This window comes from Erithacus rubecula, assembly GCF_903797595.1.
Source record: "Erithacus rubecula genome assembly, chromosome: 6".
NCBI lineage: Eukaryota > Metazoa > Chordata > Aves > Passeriformes > Muscicapidae > Erithacus > Erithacus rubecula.
The window spans coordinates 32,245,619-32,269,649 of record NC_136688.1 but is presented as its reverse complement, the minus strand read 5'-3'; the positions used below and the strand labels follow the sequence as shown (position 1 = coordinate 32,269,649).

General features: G+C 39.5%; 1 protein-coding gene across 3 annotated transcripts in view; it reads right to left on the bottom strand.

Annotated features, from left to right (window-relative positions):
• Window positions 1–11,366: 11,366 nt before the first annotated feature.
• Window positions 11,367–24,031, bottom strand: part of DPH6 (diphthamine biosynthesis 6) — a 194,332-nt gene continuing 181,667 nt past the window's right edge. For all 3 annotated transcript variants that reach the window (XM_079308103.1, XM_079308104.1, XM_079308105.1), the window contains one exon: window positions 11,367–11,687. In XM_079308103.1, the coding sequence (XP_079164229.1) occupies window positions 11,572–11,687 (116 nt within the window). In that variant the 3' untranslated portion in view covers window positions 11,367–11,571. The remainder of the gene's footprint in view (window positions 11,688–24,031) is intronic.

The window sequence follows — 24,031 nt, the reverse complement described above, 5'->3', positions numbered from 1 at the left end:
ACATGTGTCACTTTCAGAAAATTTTAGCTCACATATCCTATAACAGCATTTCCCCTGAGCCCTGGTGCTCCTTAGCACATCTGCAGAGGAAGAAAATAAATATATTTAAGGGAAGGAAAGCCTAAAGACCTTTTTTTACAGCTGCAGTAAGCTGTGCCTCAGCTGCTTTTATCAGAGGGCAGTTCTGAGTTGACGTGTGATGAGATGGAGGTGAAATATCTTCTGTTTTGTACCCCATCCTGTACCACTGACTGCTGCTCCACCTCTCTAGGTGTAGAGATTGGTACACTATAACAGCAGTGAGGCAAAGCACTCAAGACTGACTGGACAGATGAAAACTTATATCATGAACCAGAAACTTAACTAGGTCAGTGAATTGATACCAGCAGCTAATACTGATTCAAAACCCTTCTGCATGTTTTACATGCATTTGAAATGCATTTATGGTTATGGTTGTCCTGTATCCCAGTGAACCATACTGCACGATAAGAGAGGAGAGTGCTGTTTCTTCCCTGGGTTGGGTTTTGTGCCAGGTCCAACCTGGCTTGGATGTTTGTTATGAGGAGAGTGCTCATGACTATCCATGACTTCTGAATTGCACTGAGCTGAGAGGAAGGCATCTGAGTCCTTCAGTTGCTCTTGCTGGCTTGGCATGTACCAACCTACACAATATTCTGGAAAATTGATACAGCTGATTTAAAGAATGTAATCTGTGTCTCACAATGTGCTTTATGAGTAAACCAGGCATACAACCTCGGTCTTTGGATTCTACTAGATGACAAATCAGCTCTGAGTTAGATAGTGTTCTTTTATCTGAATTTTACCTGTACAGTGCAGCAGCCTTGCTCCTGCAGCTGTGACAAATGGATGATCTGAGAGAGCAGTTCCTGCCAGAGCTGTTTGGACAACCATGTTGGAACAGTCAGAAAGGAGTGGTACAGCAGTTATTCTTATATTGAGGTGCCCACTTGAGCTGGTTGTCTTGCTTCCTACCCTTTTGACCTCCTGAGATGTACATTGGTCCATGGCCTTCCTACTGTTTGTGTGCTGGGCTTTCAAATTTCAGCTGGAAATTCAATTGGAAGCTAACACAGACAATGACACAGGTAAATTCCAGCCAGCCTCTGGTGTCTGCACTTCTTGGAGATGCACCTCTCCCACAGGAAGGGAAGCTGTGAAATAAATACCTGTGATGTGTTCTGCAGTGCCCTGCCTGTCTGTGCTGCTTTGAATATTCTAGTTATCAGGCCCAGAGACCCAACCAAAGCGTATTCTGGAATCTCAGTGACCTCTAGGACAGTGTACTCTCGCTTGCAGAGCTCCTAAGTCCTTCCTCCTGGGAAGGCCCTTCCTAAGTGGAGGGTTCTAGGAGCACAGGGGAGTGTCCAGGCCCAGCCCTGGCCCTGTGCGCAGCGTCGCCATGTGCCGCTACAAAAGCATCTCCTGCAGCCTGCTTCTTTCAAATGCTTCGCAAGTGGCAAGTCAGAAAACATTAGGTTTTGGTGGAAAGAAAACAGCTGTTTATTTTATTTTATTTGGATGATGGTGTGGAATTTAATTCAGCAAAGACATGAAGTATGTTGGTAAATTGTGAGTGTGTGTAGGTGGGTGTGTTGGTGGGTGTAGGGAGCATATGGAAGAACTGCAGCATGAGAAAGCAGCCGACAGAAGGGGTTTGAAAAGTCTAAAGCAGAGCAGACTTCTCTTCTCTTTCTGCATTTTAACTCTCCCTTTGGCACCAATTCATGATGCAGCCTCATTCTCTCTCCCTCTCGGTTGACACATTATACTTGTATCTCTCAGTATTTGCTGTGAATGTAATTCTTGTATTTATACTTCTAGGTCCGAAAGGTAAACACAAAACTGACTAAAACAAACCCTTAAGTTTGCAAAGCAGCAAATGGCGTGGTATGGGGGGGTGTGTCTTTGTGTATGTGTTTGCTGTCCATGACACTTCATGCGTCAATCAGGAACCGTACTTACTATCATTAATTACTAACGGTAATTACCGTGCCCCGCTGCTGCACAGACGCAGAGCGCAGCCGAGCTCGGGCCTCGGGCCGCCCCCTCAGCCCCGGCCCCCAGCCCCGGCCCCTGCGGCGGCCCGCGGGCAGCCCCGTGCTGTTGCGCGGCGCCAACGGGCGGGGGCAGCATTGCCCGCGGAATGGCGGCGGCTGCCGGGGCCGGGCGGGAGCGGGGAAGGGACGAGGGAGAGGAAGCGGAGAGACCAAAGCCCCTTTTCTGTGCCCCTTCGGAGTCTGCCCAGGGCTGCTTAGCTTTTGCTCGGACGCGCCTTTACCGCCTTTCCATTTCGGGGGAGGGTGTGAGCTTGAAAAATGCGGTCAGCACCATCAGCGGCAGGGATGCCTCTGGCTGGGAACGGTGACAAAGGCTTCCCAGCGGATTTTCAAGTTGTAAAGCCTGTGTGGTTCTTACTTAAAGCCGGTACCTTACACGGAAGCCCAGACGCAGAGGTGGCCGGTGCCCGGAGGTGGGCCGGAGCCGGAGGGCAGCGCGGAGCGGAGGGAGCGGCTGCCTCAGCCCCGGGAGAGGCGCAGGGCCGGCCCGAGCGCCGCGGGCTGAGCGGAGACAGCGGGGCCCGGGACAAGCTCCAACTCCTCTTAGGCACTGCGAAGCCTCTCCTGGCGTTTCACCACTGAGGAAATAAGGTCATGTTTAAGCAGCCGTGCGAAGGTGCAGATTCAGCCATGCAAAGGTGAAGATTTTTAGGAAGGGCGTTGGGCTTCAACATTGAGAATAAGTGGCGTGGCACTCTTGGTGCACCTCCTTTAAAACCTCACATCACATGGGTAAAAGAGACAAGGAATAGTGAGGATTTTCCTAACACTTTTTGGAGGAGATTGACTTTATAGTTTATTTATATAGTCTGCTTTGCTAAACTTTGGAAATCTTGGTTCAATCTACCAGATCATAAAATATTACCTTCCCAAGAAACTTTTTGTCGAAGGTCCTTATGTGACTTAAATTCCACTCAGTCAAAATACAAATTCCCAGTGACTTTGGTCATTTTGAAAGATGTATATGGGGCTTGGTAAAGGCAACAGATGGTATTTCACTACTGAGCCACATTGTTGAGATGCAGCTGACACCTGGGTACAATGTAAGGCTTGCTCTCACCTTGCTCTGGATCTATGAAACTTTACAGTTTGCATTTCTAAATATATCTGATACCAATGGGACCGGGTGTATGTTTCAGCATTTTTTTTTTTCTGTGTGCTGTCTCACCATGCTTATGATCTTCATCTTAATTTGGAGTTTTAAGGTCCATAGTCATGAATGCAAAAGAAGAGCTCACATGGATCTTTCCTTTTGTTGAACATACACTGAACATTTTAACACAGTACCAGGGAGAGAGAGAAGAAAATAAAATGGAAGAACAGGAATAGGACGCCAAAGAGGGGGAAAGAAAGGAGAGAAAAGAAACACATTAATAACAGAGGAAGAAGACTGAAGGCATACAATGTCTGATGATAGAAGACAAAGTATACCCATGCTACATACTGCTCTGTAGTGCAGAGATGGAAGAATCCAGGCAGGATCTGAAGAGTACCTCTGCAGCTGTACAGGAGACAAGCCTGGGCTATGCTCTGGGCTCCTGGGCCAATCTGCACCTGCAATAGCATCCCCACCCATCCTGGAGTCTGCTATGTGGACCAGAAAGCAAGTGAAAAACTCTGTGTTGTATTTTTAAAAAGTCTCTGTTACAACTCAGACTCAAAATTATCTTGTGAACCACGGACATGAAGAACACTGGGAATGTTCTCCTTTACTATAATACATGCCACTTACAGAATACTTCTCTGTATACCTGTCACTGCCTACAAGAGAATCTTCAGAACAATCTTATCCATACCCATTACTTTTGTTCTTATTTTACAGGACAGAAGAGTTATATAAATATGTAACTTGTAACTGTTACAAGGTTCAATGTCAACATCAGAATATAAGAGTTCTTGGTTCTGAGGAATCTGTGTTCTGTTTACACCAATAAGTTTTGGGTTTTTTTTTTTTTTTTTTAACTTGAAATAATGTGTCTCTAAGTATGCTAAAAATTAATCTTTTAAATAGAATTAGGCATTTCACTAGAAAAGAAATACATTTTTTGGGAAAAAATACAACCACGACAAAAAACAAAAACAAAAGAACAACAAAAAACCAAACCAAACCAAACCAACCAAAAAAAAAAACAAAAAACCAAGAAAACCAAATAAAAACACCCCATCAAAAAACCCAACCCCCATACCATTTAAAGTATTTTCCTTTCATTCAAATAGAAAATAGAATAGTCTGACAGTTGCAAGGTGGAATAGAAGTCCCTTGGCCAGCTTTTTTTGTCTCTTGAAACCATGTAGCAAAAAATGTGGCTACCCCTGATATATTCAGGTATTAGGGTGTGCACTCAGTGTTTGAAATACAGTGTGTGGAATTGCTCACAGCACATTAAGAATGCTCAGTAACGTGCAGTTTTAGGGTTGCACTTTATGCTGTAAGACACATGGTGCTGTTAGCAATCCTTTTTCTCTCATGAAGCACACATTACTTGAGTTTTCTAGTTGAGCATACACCTAAATGACTTTTTATTTTTTCTTTTGAAGAGGGCCATAAATTGTCATCAAAGACAGGGGGGTCTCAAGTCAGCTGTTATTTGAAGATTATCTATCTGCTTGTTCTCAAAATCCTATGTCTTCTTTACATCAATATCCTTTAAAGAAAAGCTGAAATAAAGGGAATATAAAACTACAAACCAAATTTAAAAAGAATTACATGTAATTTGCATGTGAAGGTAGTGTGGAGTTTTTAACAAAAAAATCTATCTTGGGGGGGGGGTTAATTTCCTTTGTTTATTTTCAAAGATGATTGATTTCCATCCATTTTTTTTCGATAAGAAGTAATGGTGTTTGCCTCTATTTTGCTATACCTTTTTTTTTTTTTCTGCTTTCTTTACAGAGTGTTGATCCACCTGTTCATTAAAAAGGGGAAAACCCAACTTTGGGGAGTGCTGTCAAGTAGAAAAGTTGCATAGTGATTCGACACTGCCTGTGTGTGAGAGAGAAATCAAATAAAAGCCAGAGCTGAAAAACTAATTCACTGTATGTAGCATAGAAGAAAAATCATGCTGAAGTCCTGAGCTAACTCACATAATGCTTTCAGGAATCAGAAAAATGACACTGTCAAAACACAACATTAGTTTTCAGAAGCCTCCAGGCAAAATTTTATTTATTTAAAGTTAGCTCCTATTTTAATAACAAAAAAGTGGCAGCATATTCTACATCAAAGAAAAAACTTTTCTTAATGTTTCCATTCCTCTTGTGAAGTGCTGGAGTTGAAGTAGTGGAGCTGTCTTTCTCTAAATAATTACGTGAGTGGCAGGATCTCAACCTGAGAAAGCTTTTTGTCTGCACTGGGGACTGTAGCATAAAGAGAATCACATTTGGCTTGCCTAATCTGAGCTGCAATACGAGATACTCAGACTTTTAGTATTTAAATAGTTAGTTTTATTCAAGACCCATAACAATGAAGACGAGTCCTGAATCAACATCTTGGTACACTGCAGCACCTTGATCAAGGAGTACAGATGAGAAGCACATTTATGAGCTACAGCTCACAGTCAAGACCTATTAACCACATTCCTTGTGGCAGTACCCAGGAGAAATGTCCCTTAACATGGTGCACAGCTGGTGGCATCTCTTACATATTACCCTCATTTCAGGCATCCTCACCTTCAGACCCAGACCAGAGCACGCTGTGAGAGTAGTCAAAGCATTTACCTTGCTGAAGGGATGAGAGATGCATTTTAAGGTTCACTTCTGGATCTCTTTCCTGGCACCTCTATTTATTCCTCTTTGTTCTTCATTCATTAATCTTTTATAGTAAGAACTAGTAGTAGTGAGAAGGCAGTCCAGGGTCCTTTCCTTCAAAGACATCCCATAAATAAAGAATAAACCCCTTAGGTCCCTAGACCTGTTGTTTGCCTTTTTAGCTTGACTTCCCCACCAGTTCCTAGTAATACCATTCCTTTGGCAGTAACTTGTCTGTGTTTCCTTTCTATTATTTCACATCCTTTAACACCTCCTGCTTTGAACCTTAACAGATCGAGCTCTGGAGCTGTAATTTCCTTCAGTTACAAAAGGCTCCACATTTGCATGTATCTGGGTCTTGCTGCAGAACGGTTGGCTATGTGTGGGAGTAGGACTGAACTTTGTTGCAACGAGATAACTCTTGCATCTGAGAAATTTATTTCTTCCTTCTGGGCCTCTGGTCTTTTATAAGCAACAAAATAAACTAATGTCAAGGCAGCTACCAACAGACACAGGGAAATCAGTGAAGGGGCAGCAATGCTTGCATCACTAATGCAATGGCTTCAACTTCTAGCTCAGACAAACAACATCTTTCTTGTGAGAAAAGGGTATGGCAATAATATGATGAATGAAGGATGTTATGGTAAGACAGTACAGTCAACAGCTGCTGTAGCAGGAGTTGCAGAAAGACAACAGAGACAGAGCACAGAAGAGAGACTTTCCCCCTCTATCATGGCAAAATCTAAAGCAGAACAAATCTTCTCATGAGTAGCAAAAAGTAGTTACTGGCTGCCAGGTGATTTCTTTTGAGTTTGAAAATTGCTTCTTCTGCCAAAGCAACTACCCCTACTTGGGGACTGTGGAGAGTGGAGGAGCTCTTCTCCCAGCAGCTAACTTGAGACCTGCCTGCACACATGCCCCAAGCATGTGTGTGGCTGTCCCAGTGATGGACCAGAAAATTTTATGTGATGGACCTGTGAAGCACTTCAGGATCATCGGGGATGAATCATGCTGTAAAATGTATCATTAATGTTACTAGATGTATTATAGACTTCTGTGATCTGAGACTGCTGCAGGCAGTGTGCTGGGAGAAAAGCTTTCCAGATTGTGCTCATGCAAATTTCTGTCTGTGATCACATTATTCTGGTTCCCACTACAACATTACTTTCACACTCATGTGTGCTGCTCACTCAGTCTAAACTTTTTGTTATTGCAGGTTGTATGACTACAACATAGCATCCCTTTGGTAACACCTTTACAAGGGTGAGAAAGCATACAAATATGGAAATAAAGGCACATGAAATCTAATGGATATGCTTATCCCAGGAAAGGGGTGGAGTTGGCCCTAACCTTTGCCTCCTGACTTGAACATGTGCCCTAACAAGTTACTACATCAGGGTAGCTGTCAGTTTGTTCATGGCATTTAGTTCAGCTTGTCTTTTTGTTCTGAACCATTATTTTATTCTGAACTGGAGATCTTTATAATTCAGAGAAGAATTTCTGAAAGCTGGGAAGAAGCAAATGTGAAATCTGACCTATTTTGAGCCCATCCTGTTGTACTGTGGACATTTAAGTCTCATCAACCCTGTTAATTCATGCAAACAGCATTTTGAAATTATTTAGGACTGATACAGTCACACAATAACCCTATAATAGGAAATAGAGGATGAGCAGACATATCCAATAAATGTTTTTTAAACATTGCAAGTGAACTGGAGAGCCAAGGTAATGGCAAGAAGACCTATGGCCAGTGACATAACCTGTGCCAAGAGCCTCACAACAACCAGACTGTTTGGGAATGTAGAGAAAAAGCAGGCAGTGCTCTAAAAAATTATAAAAGCAGGAAATCACAGGCAAATCCTACATGAATTAATCCAACAGAAGTCAAATCCAAGAAATTGTGAGCAGTGAATCATCAGTAAAAGGGCACTTGCATGTAACATATGAGTTCAATTCACAGGTACCCAGTCTGTTTTTTGAAATTAAAATTTAAAATAGGTCAAAAATATTCAGTGTTCAGATGAAAGTTGAAAAAAAAAGCTTTCAAGATCTCAAGTCTGTATTTTGAATGTTTGTCTAATACATCAACACAGGCTGGCTTGCCAGAAATATTAAAATACAAGTAAAAAGATCATAAATTAGTAAATTGTCAAGTATTCTTAATATGTATTCTCAATGCCAGACATTTATAATAGTAAAAGCAGGTTACTTAAATAATAAGTGCCAGTTCGTATCAGAGATCTCAGAACAGTTTTACTTTAATACATAGAACAAACTAGGTTTGCTTCAGGAAAGCTGTCCTGAAAGAAATAACAAAGATTTAAGTAAGACATGAAGTAAGACATTTTAGGATTTCAGTGTTCATTTGGGGAACTATTACACCATACAGTAGAAATCTTTTATTAAACCAATACATTCATTTATTTGAAATAAAATTATTGTTCAGTCACTGTATTTTGATAGACTAGACTGCACATAGACAGGAGATAATGAATTGAACAGGATGTCCTTGAAGGAGAAGAGCTGCTTTAGCTTACTTCTCTAATACTCAGGAGACATCCTCCTTCCAGTACTCATCAGACTTCTGAAGAGGAAAGATGCACCCATGCTATCTGCTGTAACAAATCAGCTCCTGAATTACCTAACTGTAAAACTCACAGGAGAAAAGATTAAATAATCTCTGCTTAAAAGATCTCAATGTCATTTTAAGATCTATTTAGGAAGATCAGCTCTGGTGCCTTTATAGCAGCTTAGCCATGTGCATTGTAAAGGCTCACTGGTACTGTTGCCATCACTGGGTTTTGAAATGAGTACAGCACAAAGTTACTAAATCAGTTTTGGTTTTACAGAGCCATTTGGTTCATACTTTCAAGCAATTAAAGAAATTGATATGCAGAGACTTTTAAAAGTAGGCGGGAGACAAAATTTTATGGACACAGAGAACTATAACAGGACATAGATTATTTTTGGGGGAAAAAAAAAGGAAGCAGAGAAGATGTGCAAGACATATTCTAACACCTGTTAAGCAGAGAAAATAAAAATTAAAACTTTGAGTTACCTTTTTAAAGATATTTTTTCCAGCCATTAACACAAGGGGTGCTGGAATAAGCCAACATTTTGTGTCATAGTAAGTATACAAACCTTTCCCTGCAGGCTTAGTAAAAATCAGAGAAACAGAAGAATTTGTGTGCATACAGAGTCCTCAAAACCAGTATCGTACCACATGTGGGAATTTATAGTCTCAAGATTAAAACTTGCTGGGGTAATCACTCCCCTAAACTTGCTGTGAAAAAAAATCCCATAACAAAAAACCACACCCCCTGCCTGTATCTATAAATTCTGAGTATTGATGTCTTTTCCTCTTTTCACTAAACTATGTGTATGTCTGTGTCTGTGTGGATGTCTGTACCCATCTCCCCACCTCATGTCTTCAGCCACCACTTTGTTACAAAGTCAAAAACAGCTCTGCTGAAACATTCATAGCAGGATCCAGTAATTCTGATGAAAGTACAGCAGCTTAAGGCAGATAAAATGGTGCTATTTCTCTCTATTATAAAAGTCCTAGGCCTTTCTATGGCACAACACTTTACTCACCTACTTTGCATATCAATGTTGCACAAATGACCTTGTTCATACTTAAAACAGTGTAGACTGATCTTACAGTTTTAGTCATTCACACCACTCAGAAACTGAAGCCTCTCTAGGAGAAAAAGTCAGCAAACTATTCTTTTTTATGTATTCACAATTTAGACTTGTTGAAGTTCTATTTCTCTCTCTCAAAGAAAAGGTTTACTTTCAGTTGAGAGAAAAAGATCACACTGTTTTTCAGACCAATATATTCTGTTACCATTTCTCAATTCAGCTCTAATGAGAAAAAAAGTAAGCTAGTTTGAGTCATGAATCTTGTAAGGAAGAGTTGCAGGAAAAGCTGTTTTCTTTAGGAGCAAGTATCTTGAAGTATCCAATACAGTATAAAAGCTAAGATCAACGTGTTTCAGTATCTTTTTTAAACTCACAGTGAAAAAAACAGTGAAACATGCCATCTCTTTGGTTTCCATAGGCATCAATGATAAAATATGCTTCATACTTATCTCTCTGAAAGTACATCTCCTCTTCTTCTCTTACAGTCATTGTGTCTCTGGCCCATGGACACTCCACACTGAGAGAAATAAAACACTGGTATTTTCAGGGAGAAGTGAGAAAATTATTTAGGCTTCTAAAAGAGTAGAATTCAAATAAACCAGGCATATCCAGGTATTAACGAGTCCTTTTCTGATCGTGGGAAAGGATCAAATATGTTTAAGTCTAACCTAAAAATGATCCTGAATACTAATCAACTAACTTTTTTCCTTAAGAAATACAACCATTTATTTATCCACTGTTATATGCCTTGCCCCTTTCAAAAACATTTATAAATCGGTGAAAAAAGTAAATCTTACTAAAGAAGATGGCAGCTCTGCTACATTATTGGAAGCAATAGTAAGGAACAACAACATTTAACAGTTTCTAATTTCAAATATTGATCAGCATAGTATGCTGGGCATGTAAAAGTTCTAACAGAGGAAGATCCTCTTATCTTTAGTCTCTTGTTTTATATCAGGTGCTGCCAAGTGCGTTTCTGATAGCGGGTAAGATAATTAAACTGGAATGTTAAATCCATCTTGTCACCTCAATGTGAATGTCCTGCTGACTTTTGTGGAGGTATCTCAGATATATGATGAGGATAGAGAAGGGTAACTTGGAGTGCTGGTCTCCTAGCTCCAGTGCTCACACTCTGGAAGAGAAGCAGTGAGATATAGATGCAGAATATAAGCAAGGCAAAGGTTTGATATTCGTTCTTGAAGATTTAATTTGTAGCCTTTGTCTGAAAGTAAGATTTTCTGCAGTGCATTACTGCTTCAAGCAAAGTCCAAAAAGCTTTCTTTCCTATACTGACCTTATGTAATGAGCAAAATATCAGTGGTAATGAAACTGACAGGAGCTTCACCTGTGCGTCTGAACCTGTTTAAGTGAAAGCAGTGATAAAACTACTGTTGATTTTCTGGAGAAAACTGAAGATTGGGGTCCATGATAGCTCTGAGTACTGGTAGCTGCTAGTTACCTGAATGTTGGTCCTCTTTAATAACAGCTGTCTTCCAGATATAAAACACAAAAATACCCTGGATTAGAAAGCCAGGTGGCAAATTCTGGCCATAATTTCCATTATTTGTTTCAGTAAAATGTGCATCCTAAATACCACTCTGAATAATTCTTCCTGGGTGCTAGGAAATGGTTAAAATCTGGCCACAAATAAGGTTTTTGTGAGTTGGCCCAAGTGAGTAAATTCAACACAGAATTGAAAGCAATCCAGTCCTTAAAACAATACTGGAAATAATATTCTAGTTTCACCTCCATCCAAATGATCTAAATCTAAAGTTATAACTGGTGTACTGTAACCACACCTAAATATATCAAACAAAGAACCAATGTGATCAGATCAACTGCATTTCCCAAAAGTCACCTGCAATAACCTGCAGACATCTAAAAAACAAGTCAGAAAAAAGTGCATTATTTTAAAAAGAAAATTTTATTCTTCATACAAACCTGATTGTTACAGATCATGAGGCATCATTAACAAGATAATACAACTTTGCTTAAATCAAACAATACTACTTCATGAAAGTATCCAATGGAGTTAGTTTCAACTCTTTTCTTTGTTCTCTTCTGGATGGAATGTATGTGTGTTTTGATATCAACTCATCTCTTTCAACTGCTAGCTTAGCCAGCCTGTTACATGAATAACATCTTTGTCGGGTAGATCCACCACAGGTACTAAAATCAGAGCTGGGGTCTTCTCTTCCAAACATTTTTCAAGGTATTCTTGCAGTCCTAAAATAGAAACAAAACAACTAATGAATCCCCCTTGTCTTATTGTAGCCCATCTCTTAAGAATGATTTTGAAATGCTTTTCTGAAAATTATTGTGGATTACCAATTAACAAAAGGAAGTGAAATACAACTCTTTAATTTTCACTTTATATAGAAGTAAAATCTCCCTTGTCCTTCTTGACTAATTTGAGATTAACTTTAAGATTAATTTTGTTGCCTAAGGCCAGAAGTCAGCAAAACGGTTAAATGCATATATTTCTCAACCTTGAGTGAGTGAGTGGTCTGTTAATTTCAGATACAGAGAATTGAACTAGAGCAGGTAATAAAAATACCAATAGGCCAGCTGAAATTCAGTTATTTGTTATTTTTGATATTTAGATGATCAACACATAGTTGTCTATAAATGGAACTCTTCTCTCAAGTCCCATTGTGGGGCATCAATCAAAAGAGAAGAAGTTAAAGTGGGCCATTTTAAAAAACATTATGAACTTAATTTCAATTTGTAATCAGTGGATGAATACCATCTTGAAGATATAATGGAGGAAGTCCAGGAATGGCAACATATATGACTGAATATCTGGAATTACAGTAAGATTCAAACTGCTTAAAATACAGAATCTGGCTACACAAAGCTCTAAAGGGACTGGTATGTGAGGCAGAAGTTTGGAAATTTAAAAGTCCACTATGGGAACAGAATTAATGATTGAGAAGATCTAATTAGAATACAGAAGAAAAGAATGAAAAATTTAAACTTGGAATCAAGACATTTTTGGTTGTGCTCAGCCTCTGAACATACTAGAAAACAAGCCACACAGAACCCCAAAGAAAACTACCAAAAACCTGCTGAATGACCCACATTTCCTAATGAGAAGGTATAGCCTGCAAAGGTTCTTGTTTCAATAACTTATTTCTGTCATCAGCTTCTGGGATTATGGCAATTCTTTATAACACTAAGCAATCTTGGCTAGAAAGGGTGTAAAGAGGGCAGAACTTGCAGACTGTCAGAGCTTTTTTTTTTTTTTTTGGCGTCACTGCCTGTGAAACTGCGAATAGGCAGTTCAGTCAAAGTGTTACCTCATCCAGGGTAAAACAGGAATTTTGCAATTGTATTCACTGAAGCCAAAACTCCTCTTTTTATCTGGCAGCAGTAGCATAAATTAATGTAATAATGGCAATGCTGCCTACAAAATTTTGCAAAGACAGTACCAGTCTTCTGAAATTCTGCTAGCTTCCTTTTATATTAGCATCATTGACTTTGGAGGTGAAGATGGACAAGGGTGAGCCAAAGACCAACAGTCATCTCAAAGGTCAAAGGATTTCTTCATCTGGTGTGCAAAAAAAGAACTCATTCTCTGTATTGCAGATATTCAGCAGTGACCCAGTAATTAACTATCAACTAGCATTTTTCTTGAAAAATTTGACTTCAGAAAACTTTATGGCTATGCTGACTCAGAAGGCATTAAGTGGAAGGGGTAAAGACAAGCCACCTCAAAATCATTGATTCCACCCTATTAAAATTATATTTATTTTTTCATCAATTAAAATAGTGAAAATATAGTTTTAGACTTCAACATTTTATGCACAGGCTTGAAAGCTGTGAATCAGTGCTAAAAGCTGCCAATACAAGTGCAGGTATTTCTTTTAAAGGGAGAGTTTTAAAGTGGGGCTATCCCCTGAAATAGAACTCCGTTCTTTGGTGGGTTTGAGGTGGCCAAAATAGCCTTAAATATTTACATTTGAATATGCCCTAGTGGACTTGCTTGCCAGCCAGGAAGAGCCACCTCTCCTAATGACCAGTGCCTTTTCTATTGCCAGTGCCTACATGCATAAATGAAATGTGGATAAAAATCTGGGACATATGCCTCTAAATATTTTACTGTATTTACAAATCAATTAGCTTGATATTGAAGCAGGGCAACTTAGATGTGCATATTTATACACTTAAAAACTGTGGATTAAAGTCTACTTATGCAAACTTCCCCTAAAAAGCAGAGACTCGATTTTCTAAAACAGTAAAACTGTCTTATGGAAGACAATGCACAATTGGTAATTCTATGGCAACCTATTCAATTATAGCAAACTAAAAGAATTGACAGCTATGTATATTACCTGCTATAATAAGTTTCCTTAAATCTTCCAACACTAAGTGAATATTTTTAGTGATAGGAAATTATATTATTTATATTTTTTACTCATTCAAAAAATGCTTTTAGATAAATAAGAGCCTTGGCCATGAGTGCTTTCTGAATATGTAACTCTTTGTTTGAATATATCATGTATGGAAATGCTTGCTCAGTTGTCCACCATATTTATAAAAGTTGGTTTTAAAAGCTAAAACAAGTCAAGGACACAGGGTTGCAGTGAGTGTGTTTACTGGAGGGCTAATAGAGGCTATAGATGACAGATGTCAGTCTTACAGTTATTCAAACTGCCCTGATACAGAATGTTTAAATACAAGCAAAAACAGGTGATTATCAAGCAGCAAACAAGTGGTGTGCATTATGGATGTTTTAATTTCCTGTCAGAGTCCACACTAATTATGCAGCACACTTCCAGTTTTATGGAGACCAGCCAGGGACTCCTGAGCTAACAGAAGTCAACAGGGAAACACGAAGCAAATATCTCAAAAAAAATTAAAGGGTGTTCCTGTAGAACACAGCCAACAGCCCAGCTGAGGTGCCTTTACACCAATGCCTGCAGCATGTAAACAGGAAGAGTTGGAAGACACCATGCTGCCTGAAATCTATGTCCTTGTTGCCATTACAACACAGCTTAAAGTGGGTCCATGGGAATCTCATAGGTTTTAACCAAACCAGGTGCTGGTGCTACACCTGGGTCAGGAAAATCCCTGGTGTCAGCCCAGGCTGGGGATGGACAGATCAGAGCAGCCCTGATGAGAAGTACCTGGGGGTGCTGCTGGCTGGGAGGCTGGACGTGACCCAGCCATGGGCACTGCCAGCCCAGAGAGCCAAGAGTGCCCTGGGCTGCATCCACAGCAGCGGGGGCAGCAGGGCAGGGAGGGGATTCTGCCCCTCTGCTCTGCTCTGAGACCCACCTGCAGGGCTGCATCAGCTCTGGGGTGCCAGCACAGGAACAACAGGGACCTGCTGGGGGGAGCCCAGAGGAGGAATACCAAGGTGATCAGAGGGGTGGAGCATCTCTGCTACCAGGAAAGGCTGAGAAAATTAGGTTTGTTCAGCCTGGAAAGGAGAAGGCTTTAGTGTGACTTTCCGGTACCTAAAAGGACCCTACCAAAAGGATGGAGAGAGACTGTAGTGATAGGACAAGGGGGAAATGGCTTCAAACTGAAAAAGAGTAGGTTTAGATTAGATATTAGGAGAAAATTCTTTACTGTGTGTGGTGATGCACTGGAACTGGTTGCCCAGAGAAACTGTGGATGCCCCAGCTCTGGCAGTGTTCCTGGCCTGGCTGGATGGAGCTCAGGCCAATCTGGTGTAGTGAAAAGTCCCTGCCCAAGGCAGGGATTTTGGAACTTGATGGTCTTTAAGGTCCCTTCCAGCCAAACCATCCTATGATTTCATTATTGTAAGTACATGAAATTTGCTCAAAGCAGGTGAACTTCATCCTGCAAGACAGATCCCCTTCTCCCAAATGACCCACAGAAATTCAGGGAGCAGGCTCCATATGAATTGTCTTCCTGCACTGCTATGCTTTTTTTTGGTTGCTGTTTGTTTGTTTGTTTTGTTTTTGGTTTTTACATGGGTACATCTGAGGAATACGGACATAACTAAAACTTGAAAATGAACAAAATTTATTCAGTGTCTTCTGGCATTACCATCTATTTCTGCCATTGCTTTGTGAAGAAAGGATACTGAAATCAATAGTTTGATGATCTCTTATGCTGACATAGCAGCCCTTCCATATAACATCACACAAACTAAGTGCAAGCTATTGTTTTTAAAGGTGATTTTCATCCTAGGTAGAAAAAACAGTGCTCTGAAATGACTCCTAAAGGGTCATTCCAAAAGATCATCAAAAGGTGATTTTTACATCTTTGCTGTTACTGGCCTCTGCAGGATTTAGGGAGTATCAGGTGAGGCCACAGAATCCACAGTTTCAACATCAGGTCCCTGTTATTGTTGCCATACTCTTGCTTCACTGTATATCTGCAGGGCACTAGTAATCTAATAGCTCATATGAAAAAAGAAAATGGTAGCAAAAAGGAAAATGGTAACAAGAAGGAAGATCACATTTAGCCCAGTACATAAAAAGTCACTTTCATATTACTACTATCTTTCCTTCACTTTTTAAGCAAAGATACTGTTACATTGCTTAGAGCAGGTTTTTAAATCCCTGAGCTAATAAAGCTCCATTGCTTCTGCTGCAGAGATTTGACATGCAGCATGTACTTTGAAAAGATGCATCAGAGGGGATCAGGTTCCTAACAGTTGACTAAGAGTTCCAGTCCCAAAAGATCTGCTCCTGGTGTGCAGAACACTTAACCCTTCGACCAGTACCAACATGACTATTCACAAATTATTGATGTCCCTAAATCCCTGGCAGATTGCAGACAGTTCTTGTCTCCCTTGAAGCCAAAGCATATGGTCACTAATGAGATGGATTAAAAATACATATACACATTCAGGGCTTTGCCACATGAATGTAAAGCCACATAAATGTTAGAAGGTGATTGAACTGGACTGAACACTGTTAAATACATGATTAGCTTGTTATGGATCATTTCCATTGATCTATATACAGTTTCACAGCATAGTTTAATTAAAGCTGTCTGGAACAAGCCTCTGCCTTAAATGATCAGGCAGTGCAATGAAAAGGTGAAACCCGAGGAACTGGAGATGCTCCTCTCTTTCTTAAACATCCAGCTGACTGTCTTTGTGGTGTATAACCACAGCAAGAACAGAAACTGTGCTTAAAAATATTGTCTGTTTCTACAGTCCAGGATTTTTCAAATATTTTTATTTATTAATATAAAATGATGCAGTGGAATATAAGATTTGAGAAAAAAAACCTGCATAGTTTGCTTACATCATTGCAATTAATGCCTTTCTATCCAAAATAAAATCAAACCCAGTAAACAAGAATATACAGTTGGAATATAAAAGGGAGTCACTTGGCAAAATATGATTTTGTGCTGATTTTTTTTTTTTTTTTTTTTTTTTTTTTTCCTGCAGCTGTAAGGATTTTAAATGACAATTTGGATATTTTTCACAGTCCAGTGCTTGGCTTTTCATGTGGTACCTTATGCTTTTTTGTTACTATTCTTGATGACATTATTTCACGTTGGTCATAGTACTTTTAAGGGACTGATTTTTCAAAACTGATGTAAACTCCTTCATGGAATACCAACTTCAGTCACTCTGGCTTAGGATATTTATCTGAATCAAATTAAGCAGTTGCATTGAATTCCAGGCAAAATCTGCTATAGCCATGGTATATGAGACAAATGACCAGTAGAGTTTAGATAAGGCTGTGAAACCACTTTAAACCTGTGATTTCACTGGAACTGTGATTATAAAACAACTTGCATACTTTGCTACATAACTTTCATAACATAATCTGTGAGGCTGAGATTTTTTAAACAGTGTGTAGATTTCTCTCCCTTCTTTCAATGACAACAATTGATGAATGATCTTTCCTGTTGAATGTGAAATACAGAATAACATTTGTTAACAAAAATGTAACTAGTATAATTTAGACTTCAAAAAACCCCCCCAGATTTACTGTTTCAGGCCTATTTATAAGTATATATACCACAAAATTAAAAAAAAAAAAAAGAAATTACAGAGGGAATGGTAGTTGTGGTTGGAACTCAAGTCATATGCCTGGTTGCCAAAGCAGCCAGATCTGCATGTCTGTATTTGCAAAGAATCCTTCATCAAAACCTATCTCCAAGAATTCCTCATATGGATCCATCCATACTGACAGACTTTTTTCACCTCACAGTAAACTAGTTTTAGTTGCAACAATGAAAATAGCTTTTTCAAGTAACCACCTAACAGATGAAAATACAGCCTGTACTGGAAGCACTAAGACCAATGTTAGCCATCCTCTTTCAGCTTGTTTCTAATCCTGGAGTGCCATTTTAAATAAGGGCAATAAACAATCTCTCAAGAGCTCCTCCAAGCTAAATAACCCCAACTATGTCAGTCTTTCCTCCTAAGAGAGAGATGTTCCACTCCTCCAATCATTTTGTGGCCCTCTCATGGACCTGCTTCAACAGGTCTGTGTCTTTTTTGTGCCAAGAGGAAAATCTGCTATAAAGACAATATCAGTGCCCTGTTATATTATACTGCTAGTCCTGTTTGTGCAGTGGACTTCTTGTTCCTTTGGAATCTATCCCAAACCTAACAGTTCTAGCTATGTTTTTGAGCAAGTTACAGTGAAAACATAATGAAAGTTGCTCTAGGCTTGATGGGCACCCACAGGAGTTGTAGCAACTCTTCCTACAGCTAAGCAGATGAAAAGAAATGAGGAAAATGAGCTGTGTTCCCCTGCATGCCATACTGATAACTCCTGCTCTCAGATTTAGTGAGAAGTTGCAAAAGGCAGCGGTCATGGACCTTACTGTTCGTGTGAGATACAAGGAAAATGAGTGATTGGTTTCTCTTAATCCACACTAGTAAGTCAGTCAGGATGCCTGAACTCTGCACCACCAGCAGCAAGAGGAGAGGGACAGATGGTGTAAAATGATCAACTCTGAAGGAATCCAGAGCCTCTTCCTCTCCCAGCCTCACAATCCTCTTTGCTGTTCCTCTGCTTCAACAGAAAGGTGTGGGAAAGAAAAAGGGCCCACTCATAATCAGGGAGGGCATTAACATTTACAGGGCCCTCACTTTACTAGAGCTGAGTCACTTGGCTGGGTAATTGCACAAGTCTTTTTAGACTGTAGCTCATGCATTTTTTTTTTAGCATCTGAAAGAAAATTAGTAGACAAAACAGTTATTTTTAGTATTGGTTTGATTGTGGGCCTGTCAGCCTTGGTGATGCATCTCTTTTATCAAGCTGCCACAATATCTTGTTTTGTTTTCAGAGCAAAGTTTGATTAAAGACCAATTTCAGAAAAGTTACTTGCTGTGGGCGTTAATTAGTGCTTCCTGGCCTCTGCAGGGTTTATCTTATGATCTGTTTCACTTACTAAACCCTGTAATTCAATTTACATAAAGATGGGAGTGAACCAACCCCTTTTTATTCTTCTGAAGGCTTGTGTTTAACTCAGTCCTGAAAGAACCTATCTCCTATCATTCCCTAATAAGGAATTCCAGTTTCTAGCCTTCCCTAGCCTTTTAAAATCAAAATTAAAGCAGTATTTCACATTTATAAAGACTTTTCAACTAATGAACTGAGAAAGAGCTTCAGAAGAGGGTAGGTGAACTTTAGGAAGCCTTTGCTTCTAAATAGTGTTTTCAGTGGTGCCCAAGTATACTGTGCATCTTAGAAAAAAACAGTAAACATCTTTTTCTCTTCCTCTGCATCTTTCTGGGAGCGGAGCATTGTCATTCTGTATGAGAAGGTTGCTGTTGTTGCCCTCCTCCTCTCTCATTTGCAGCCAAGAAAAGCCTTTTGTCTTTCTGAAAGCAAAAAGGTCAGCTACTAGGTCAAAAATATTAAAAAGGTGGTTGATGAAAAAAGACTTAATAGTACTGGCAGGTAAAAAGTAGCAGGTGGAAGTGAAATTTATAACATGATATAGGTAAAATTAGGAACTGCTGGAAAGAAAATGCCATTGGGGTACTATAAAAATACAAGCAGACAAAAAAACCCAACCAAACAAACAACCCAAAAACAGTCTAACAGCAAACCTGATTTAGGTACATGGAGTATATAAAGCTAGGTTGAATAAAACATGAAACTACAGAGTATTAAAGAGACCAAACCTGCGAAAGAGAAGAAGACCTAGGCTAGGTGAGGCAACATATTTAAGCAGAGTTCATGGACACTACAATCATAAAACATCCTTTTCCAAGTATACATTCTCTTGTGAACTTCCTCCCAAATTCTGAAACCTAAACTTCATCTTAGGTGTAGTATGGACTGTAAGGATGCTTCCCAAAGTTCTACAGCATGACAGATACACCAGAAAGGCTGAGAAGAAAAGGAAATAAGGCAATGATGATCATAAAATATATGAATACTTACAACAATTACAATTTCAGACCCAAATGCCATCCCTAAAACAGCTATAATCCACCCAACTTAAGTAGTTACCTTCCAAAGTGCACAGAGTACCAGTCCAGTTAGGTATGTTATCATGCACATCAATGGCAAGTTGCAGGAATAAATGTGACTCTTTTAAAGATAAACAAATACTGCTGAGCTCCTCCATGTATTAGTTAGGGCTCTTTCTCAACAGAAAGAGTTAAGATTTGGCTTCCATAATAATTCTTTCAAGCTGCTGGCTACAGCTTAGAAAACAGCAGAACATGAAAACTCATCGCTGTGTGTTTTCCAGGGTTCTGTTTTTAGTCATCTCCTATATACAGACTGAGATTCGGCCTATACAAGGTTATAAATGCGCACTTTTGTTTAAAATGTCATTAGCCTTCTGCACTAAATAAAGAAACACTTAAGCATGCCCTTCCAATACTCACAGTGAGGTCTAAATATAATTTCAAAGAGAACAGAGGACTGAACTTTCCAAGTACAATCACTCAGAGAAGAACTTGAGCTTTTTCTTAAAGCATGACAGAGTGCAAAGATCACAAGCCTGTTTTCCCTGTGTGCTATCCTTCAACCCTGTAACGATCCAATCTCTTTATGGGGTGGATGGTTATTGAATTTGTATGCCAGCTGTGTCCAGAATCTCTGGGGAGGATGGGCTGTAATGACACCAAGCAGGGATGAGTTATGAATGGAGACAGATTATTACAAACACAGGAAGCAGTGAGGACCCATTTTTCAGGAGGCATTTAAGAATGTTCCTCACAGTATGTGTATGTACTTTTACACTCTTATATTCTCACCTGAATGTGCCTGTGTGGGCAGATAGAACCACAGGATTCACTAGAGGCTCACACACATGTTTTTGTTGTACTCTGAGTCAGATAAACATGTACTTCATTTTTTTTTCCTCCAGATTAGTTGAAAACTTGGTGTGAAAATGATCAACTGCAACAGCACCTGTGCAGTAATTATGGAACTTGGTTTATCACCCTTGGGTCAAATTACAGCTATTGACTCTTGGCCCACAGTCCAGGAGCATGAGATGGGCAGATTTGCAAGCTGTAGGACAGTTGGTGGCTGTGCCCTTCAGGTAGGGCAGGGGACACTGGTGGCAGCGTGTGTGGGAAGCACGGCTGTGCCTGCTGGTAATGCAAGAACTTTTATCTCTAGGGCCTGTCAATCTGGCACCTTTCACAAGTGTTAAATTCACTTAAGTATATTTTTTAAGAAGCTGTCATGAGACATACTGAAGCAAATATGTCCTTCAGTGGTTACACATGGACTAAGTTGTAACAATGTTTGTTAAGTGCTTTGACATCCCCAAGTGATATGTTTGGTACAGCTTCCACATTTGTTCGTTTACTGAAGTCTGCTAAACAGTCTTCAAAGTCAGTGGGTTAAAGAAATACCTGACTGGACACAGTGCATCCAAAAGGCTGGACCACAAAGAGATGTTTATATAACTAGAGGACATCACATACATCTGCTGGTAGGAGAATTAAGTCCACAAATAATGGAAAAGCTTTCTAAAAGATGTTGTGGTAAGCATCCTTCATTTGGTACAAAGAAGATCATGCTGTACTTGCTTTATGTCAAGTTAAGCTGCAATAATTTAAAATAATACTGATGGAATAATTGTTTTCAGTTTCTAGGCCAGAATCTCAACAACTTTAAATAGTAGCTATGCTAATTTACACCTGCTGAGGAGATTGCATGCTAGATTATATATTTATATACAGTACCATTGCAAACCAATGAGGTTATTTCTAATGTTTACCATTGTAAACAACTCTGAAAATTTAAATCAGTCTCCTGCACTAATGCAAACAGTGTATTCTAACAGAAACAGATAAAAGTGCACCGAACATGTTAAACACATTATTAGGTCGATGAAGATCATTCATATTGATCCAGGTCTGGCTTCACAGCAGTTTAATCAAAGCTGCCTGGAAGATGTAACAGAGTGATCATGGCATTCACTGCCTTTTGTGCTGAGTGAGTCAACAAAAATAACTATAACAAATTCATTACTGCTGCAACGGATAACTTATGTAAAATTAGCCAGAGCAGGCTTTAAAAAAGGGTAGACCAGTATTTAGAGGTGGAATAAAACCCAGCTTCTGTTTTAATGGGGAAATTGTACTGCCAGAGGTTGCTGATGATCCACCCAGAAATTTGTGGGCTCTTGATAGCCACACTACTTACTTCCCCTTGATATGACAGATTTACATTAATTGGATTTTTATCCCGTATGGTAGTGACCCAAGATATCAGTACCCTCTCACTCCCTATACCCAAGGAACAAAAGAGAGAGATGAAAGTCCAATATTCCTTCTCATGGCCTCCAAGGATGACAAATAAATCTCAGTGCTAGTGCTTCCTGTGTAATATGAGCTCGTAGTTTGTTATGGAATTGGGAACAGGAGGATTGGGAGAGTCATTCAGCTGTGTCAGCCAACAGCAAAATGAAAGAAAAAGGGTCTGTAACTTGGCCACACAGCAATCTGAGCTGCAAGTCATTTTTGCTCTAACTCGAAGTTATTAACAGCACAATTTACAAAAGCCTTCAGCAAGACTTAGGTGTCATTTTATCAGGCACTAAATAAACACTAAATAACAGACAAAGTCTACCACCAAGAGTTTACCATTGACACAAAAACCTGAGAGCTGAAAAAGGAACATAGGACAGGTAGGAGACTGAGCCATAGTAAAGAATGGAAGAATTACATGATTTGTTGAGGTAATTTGTAGAATAGCTAGCAACTGACCCCAGTCCTGACCCAGCATACACCCCTTCTCTTGAGAACATACCACAGTGAGGACACTTACAAACAACATTACAGTGGCAAAGAACTGAATCATCCTTTTGCTTGGGCTGCTCTTGGATCTCTGGAAATTAAAATCACAGTCCCAGAAGAGCAGTGGTGCACACATTCCACCTCCTCTGTTGTTAAACAACTTCACTGCTTGGAGACCTCTGCTCTCCTTCCACCATCAATAGGTGGGGTTGTTTACAGGTTGTTTGAAAGTTACCTGTGGACTTTATGACAAAATATTCTATTAATCTGTCTTAAGGCTATATATCTAACTACATTATGATTTCTTACTGAAAATATTGCTATATATTTTATACCATAGTGTATCAGGAAAGTCTGCAATGAAGTTAAATTATCAAACAAATATATATATTTTAAAAAGGGAAGATTATTTCTTCCTCAAAATACACGGTCTCAAACATCTGTTTTTTAAAAAAGCAAACCCAAAACCCTTTGTACAATGCCTTTTGGGATTACACAAACTGCAGTGCTTTCTGTAACTCTTCCATTTTGTGTGACAGGTAAAGCACACAGCATAGCCTAGCAGTAAATGGAAAAGCTGCCCAGATCTGGTCTGCTGCTTAGAGATTTCAGGTTCACCCAGGTGGATCAGCCCCTAGACCTGTCAGAGGGCCAGGACCCACAGGTGACCCAGTAGTCAGCAGCACTGACAGCTCCTCTGCTGGATCACTGGTTCTTTTGACATCAATTTGTGCTTCTGGAGCCTTAAGCTACATTTCTGCTAAGAACTACGTTAGCTCAAAGAGATACTGGTTTAATGAAATTGAAAATGCAGAGAAGAAAAATGTATGTGGTGCTTTAACCACTTTTAAGAAACATGAAGTGCAAGTGATGGAAGGGTGACCTTTATCTTTTCTACCAACAGAAGCCCAACCTCTCAGGCATAGTGAGAACATAATTTATCCTTGTGCTTTGTTCTGTTTAAAGATGTGATCTTTAAACAGCATGAGATCTGGTTTTAACAATTTTGCAGTACAGGTAGAGAGAAATAAATTGTTTAAGAAGACATGTCAGTTTTAAAGTAAAGCTAAGATGCCCACACAGCCCACTCTTTGGTTCAACACTGATACTTTATGTCCTGGGCCTTCATTTCTCAGACAATGTCACACATGGAACATCACCACTAGATTGGTCTCACCAGTATTTTCTACTCTACATTAGCTGAATGAGTTGGCTTTTCTTTTTAAAATGTTCCTCTTTCAAGGTAGTTTTTCAATTACACCACTGTTAGGAAGATTCATTAGAATGAGGACATCAATTCCTTTTCTCTTTTGCAGAAAGCCCATTTTGGTAGAAAGGAAGGCAACAAAATATGCTCTGCCTGCCTGAATTTCTGCCAAATAATTATGCAGGGCAAAGAAAACTC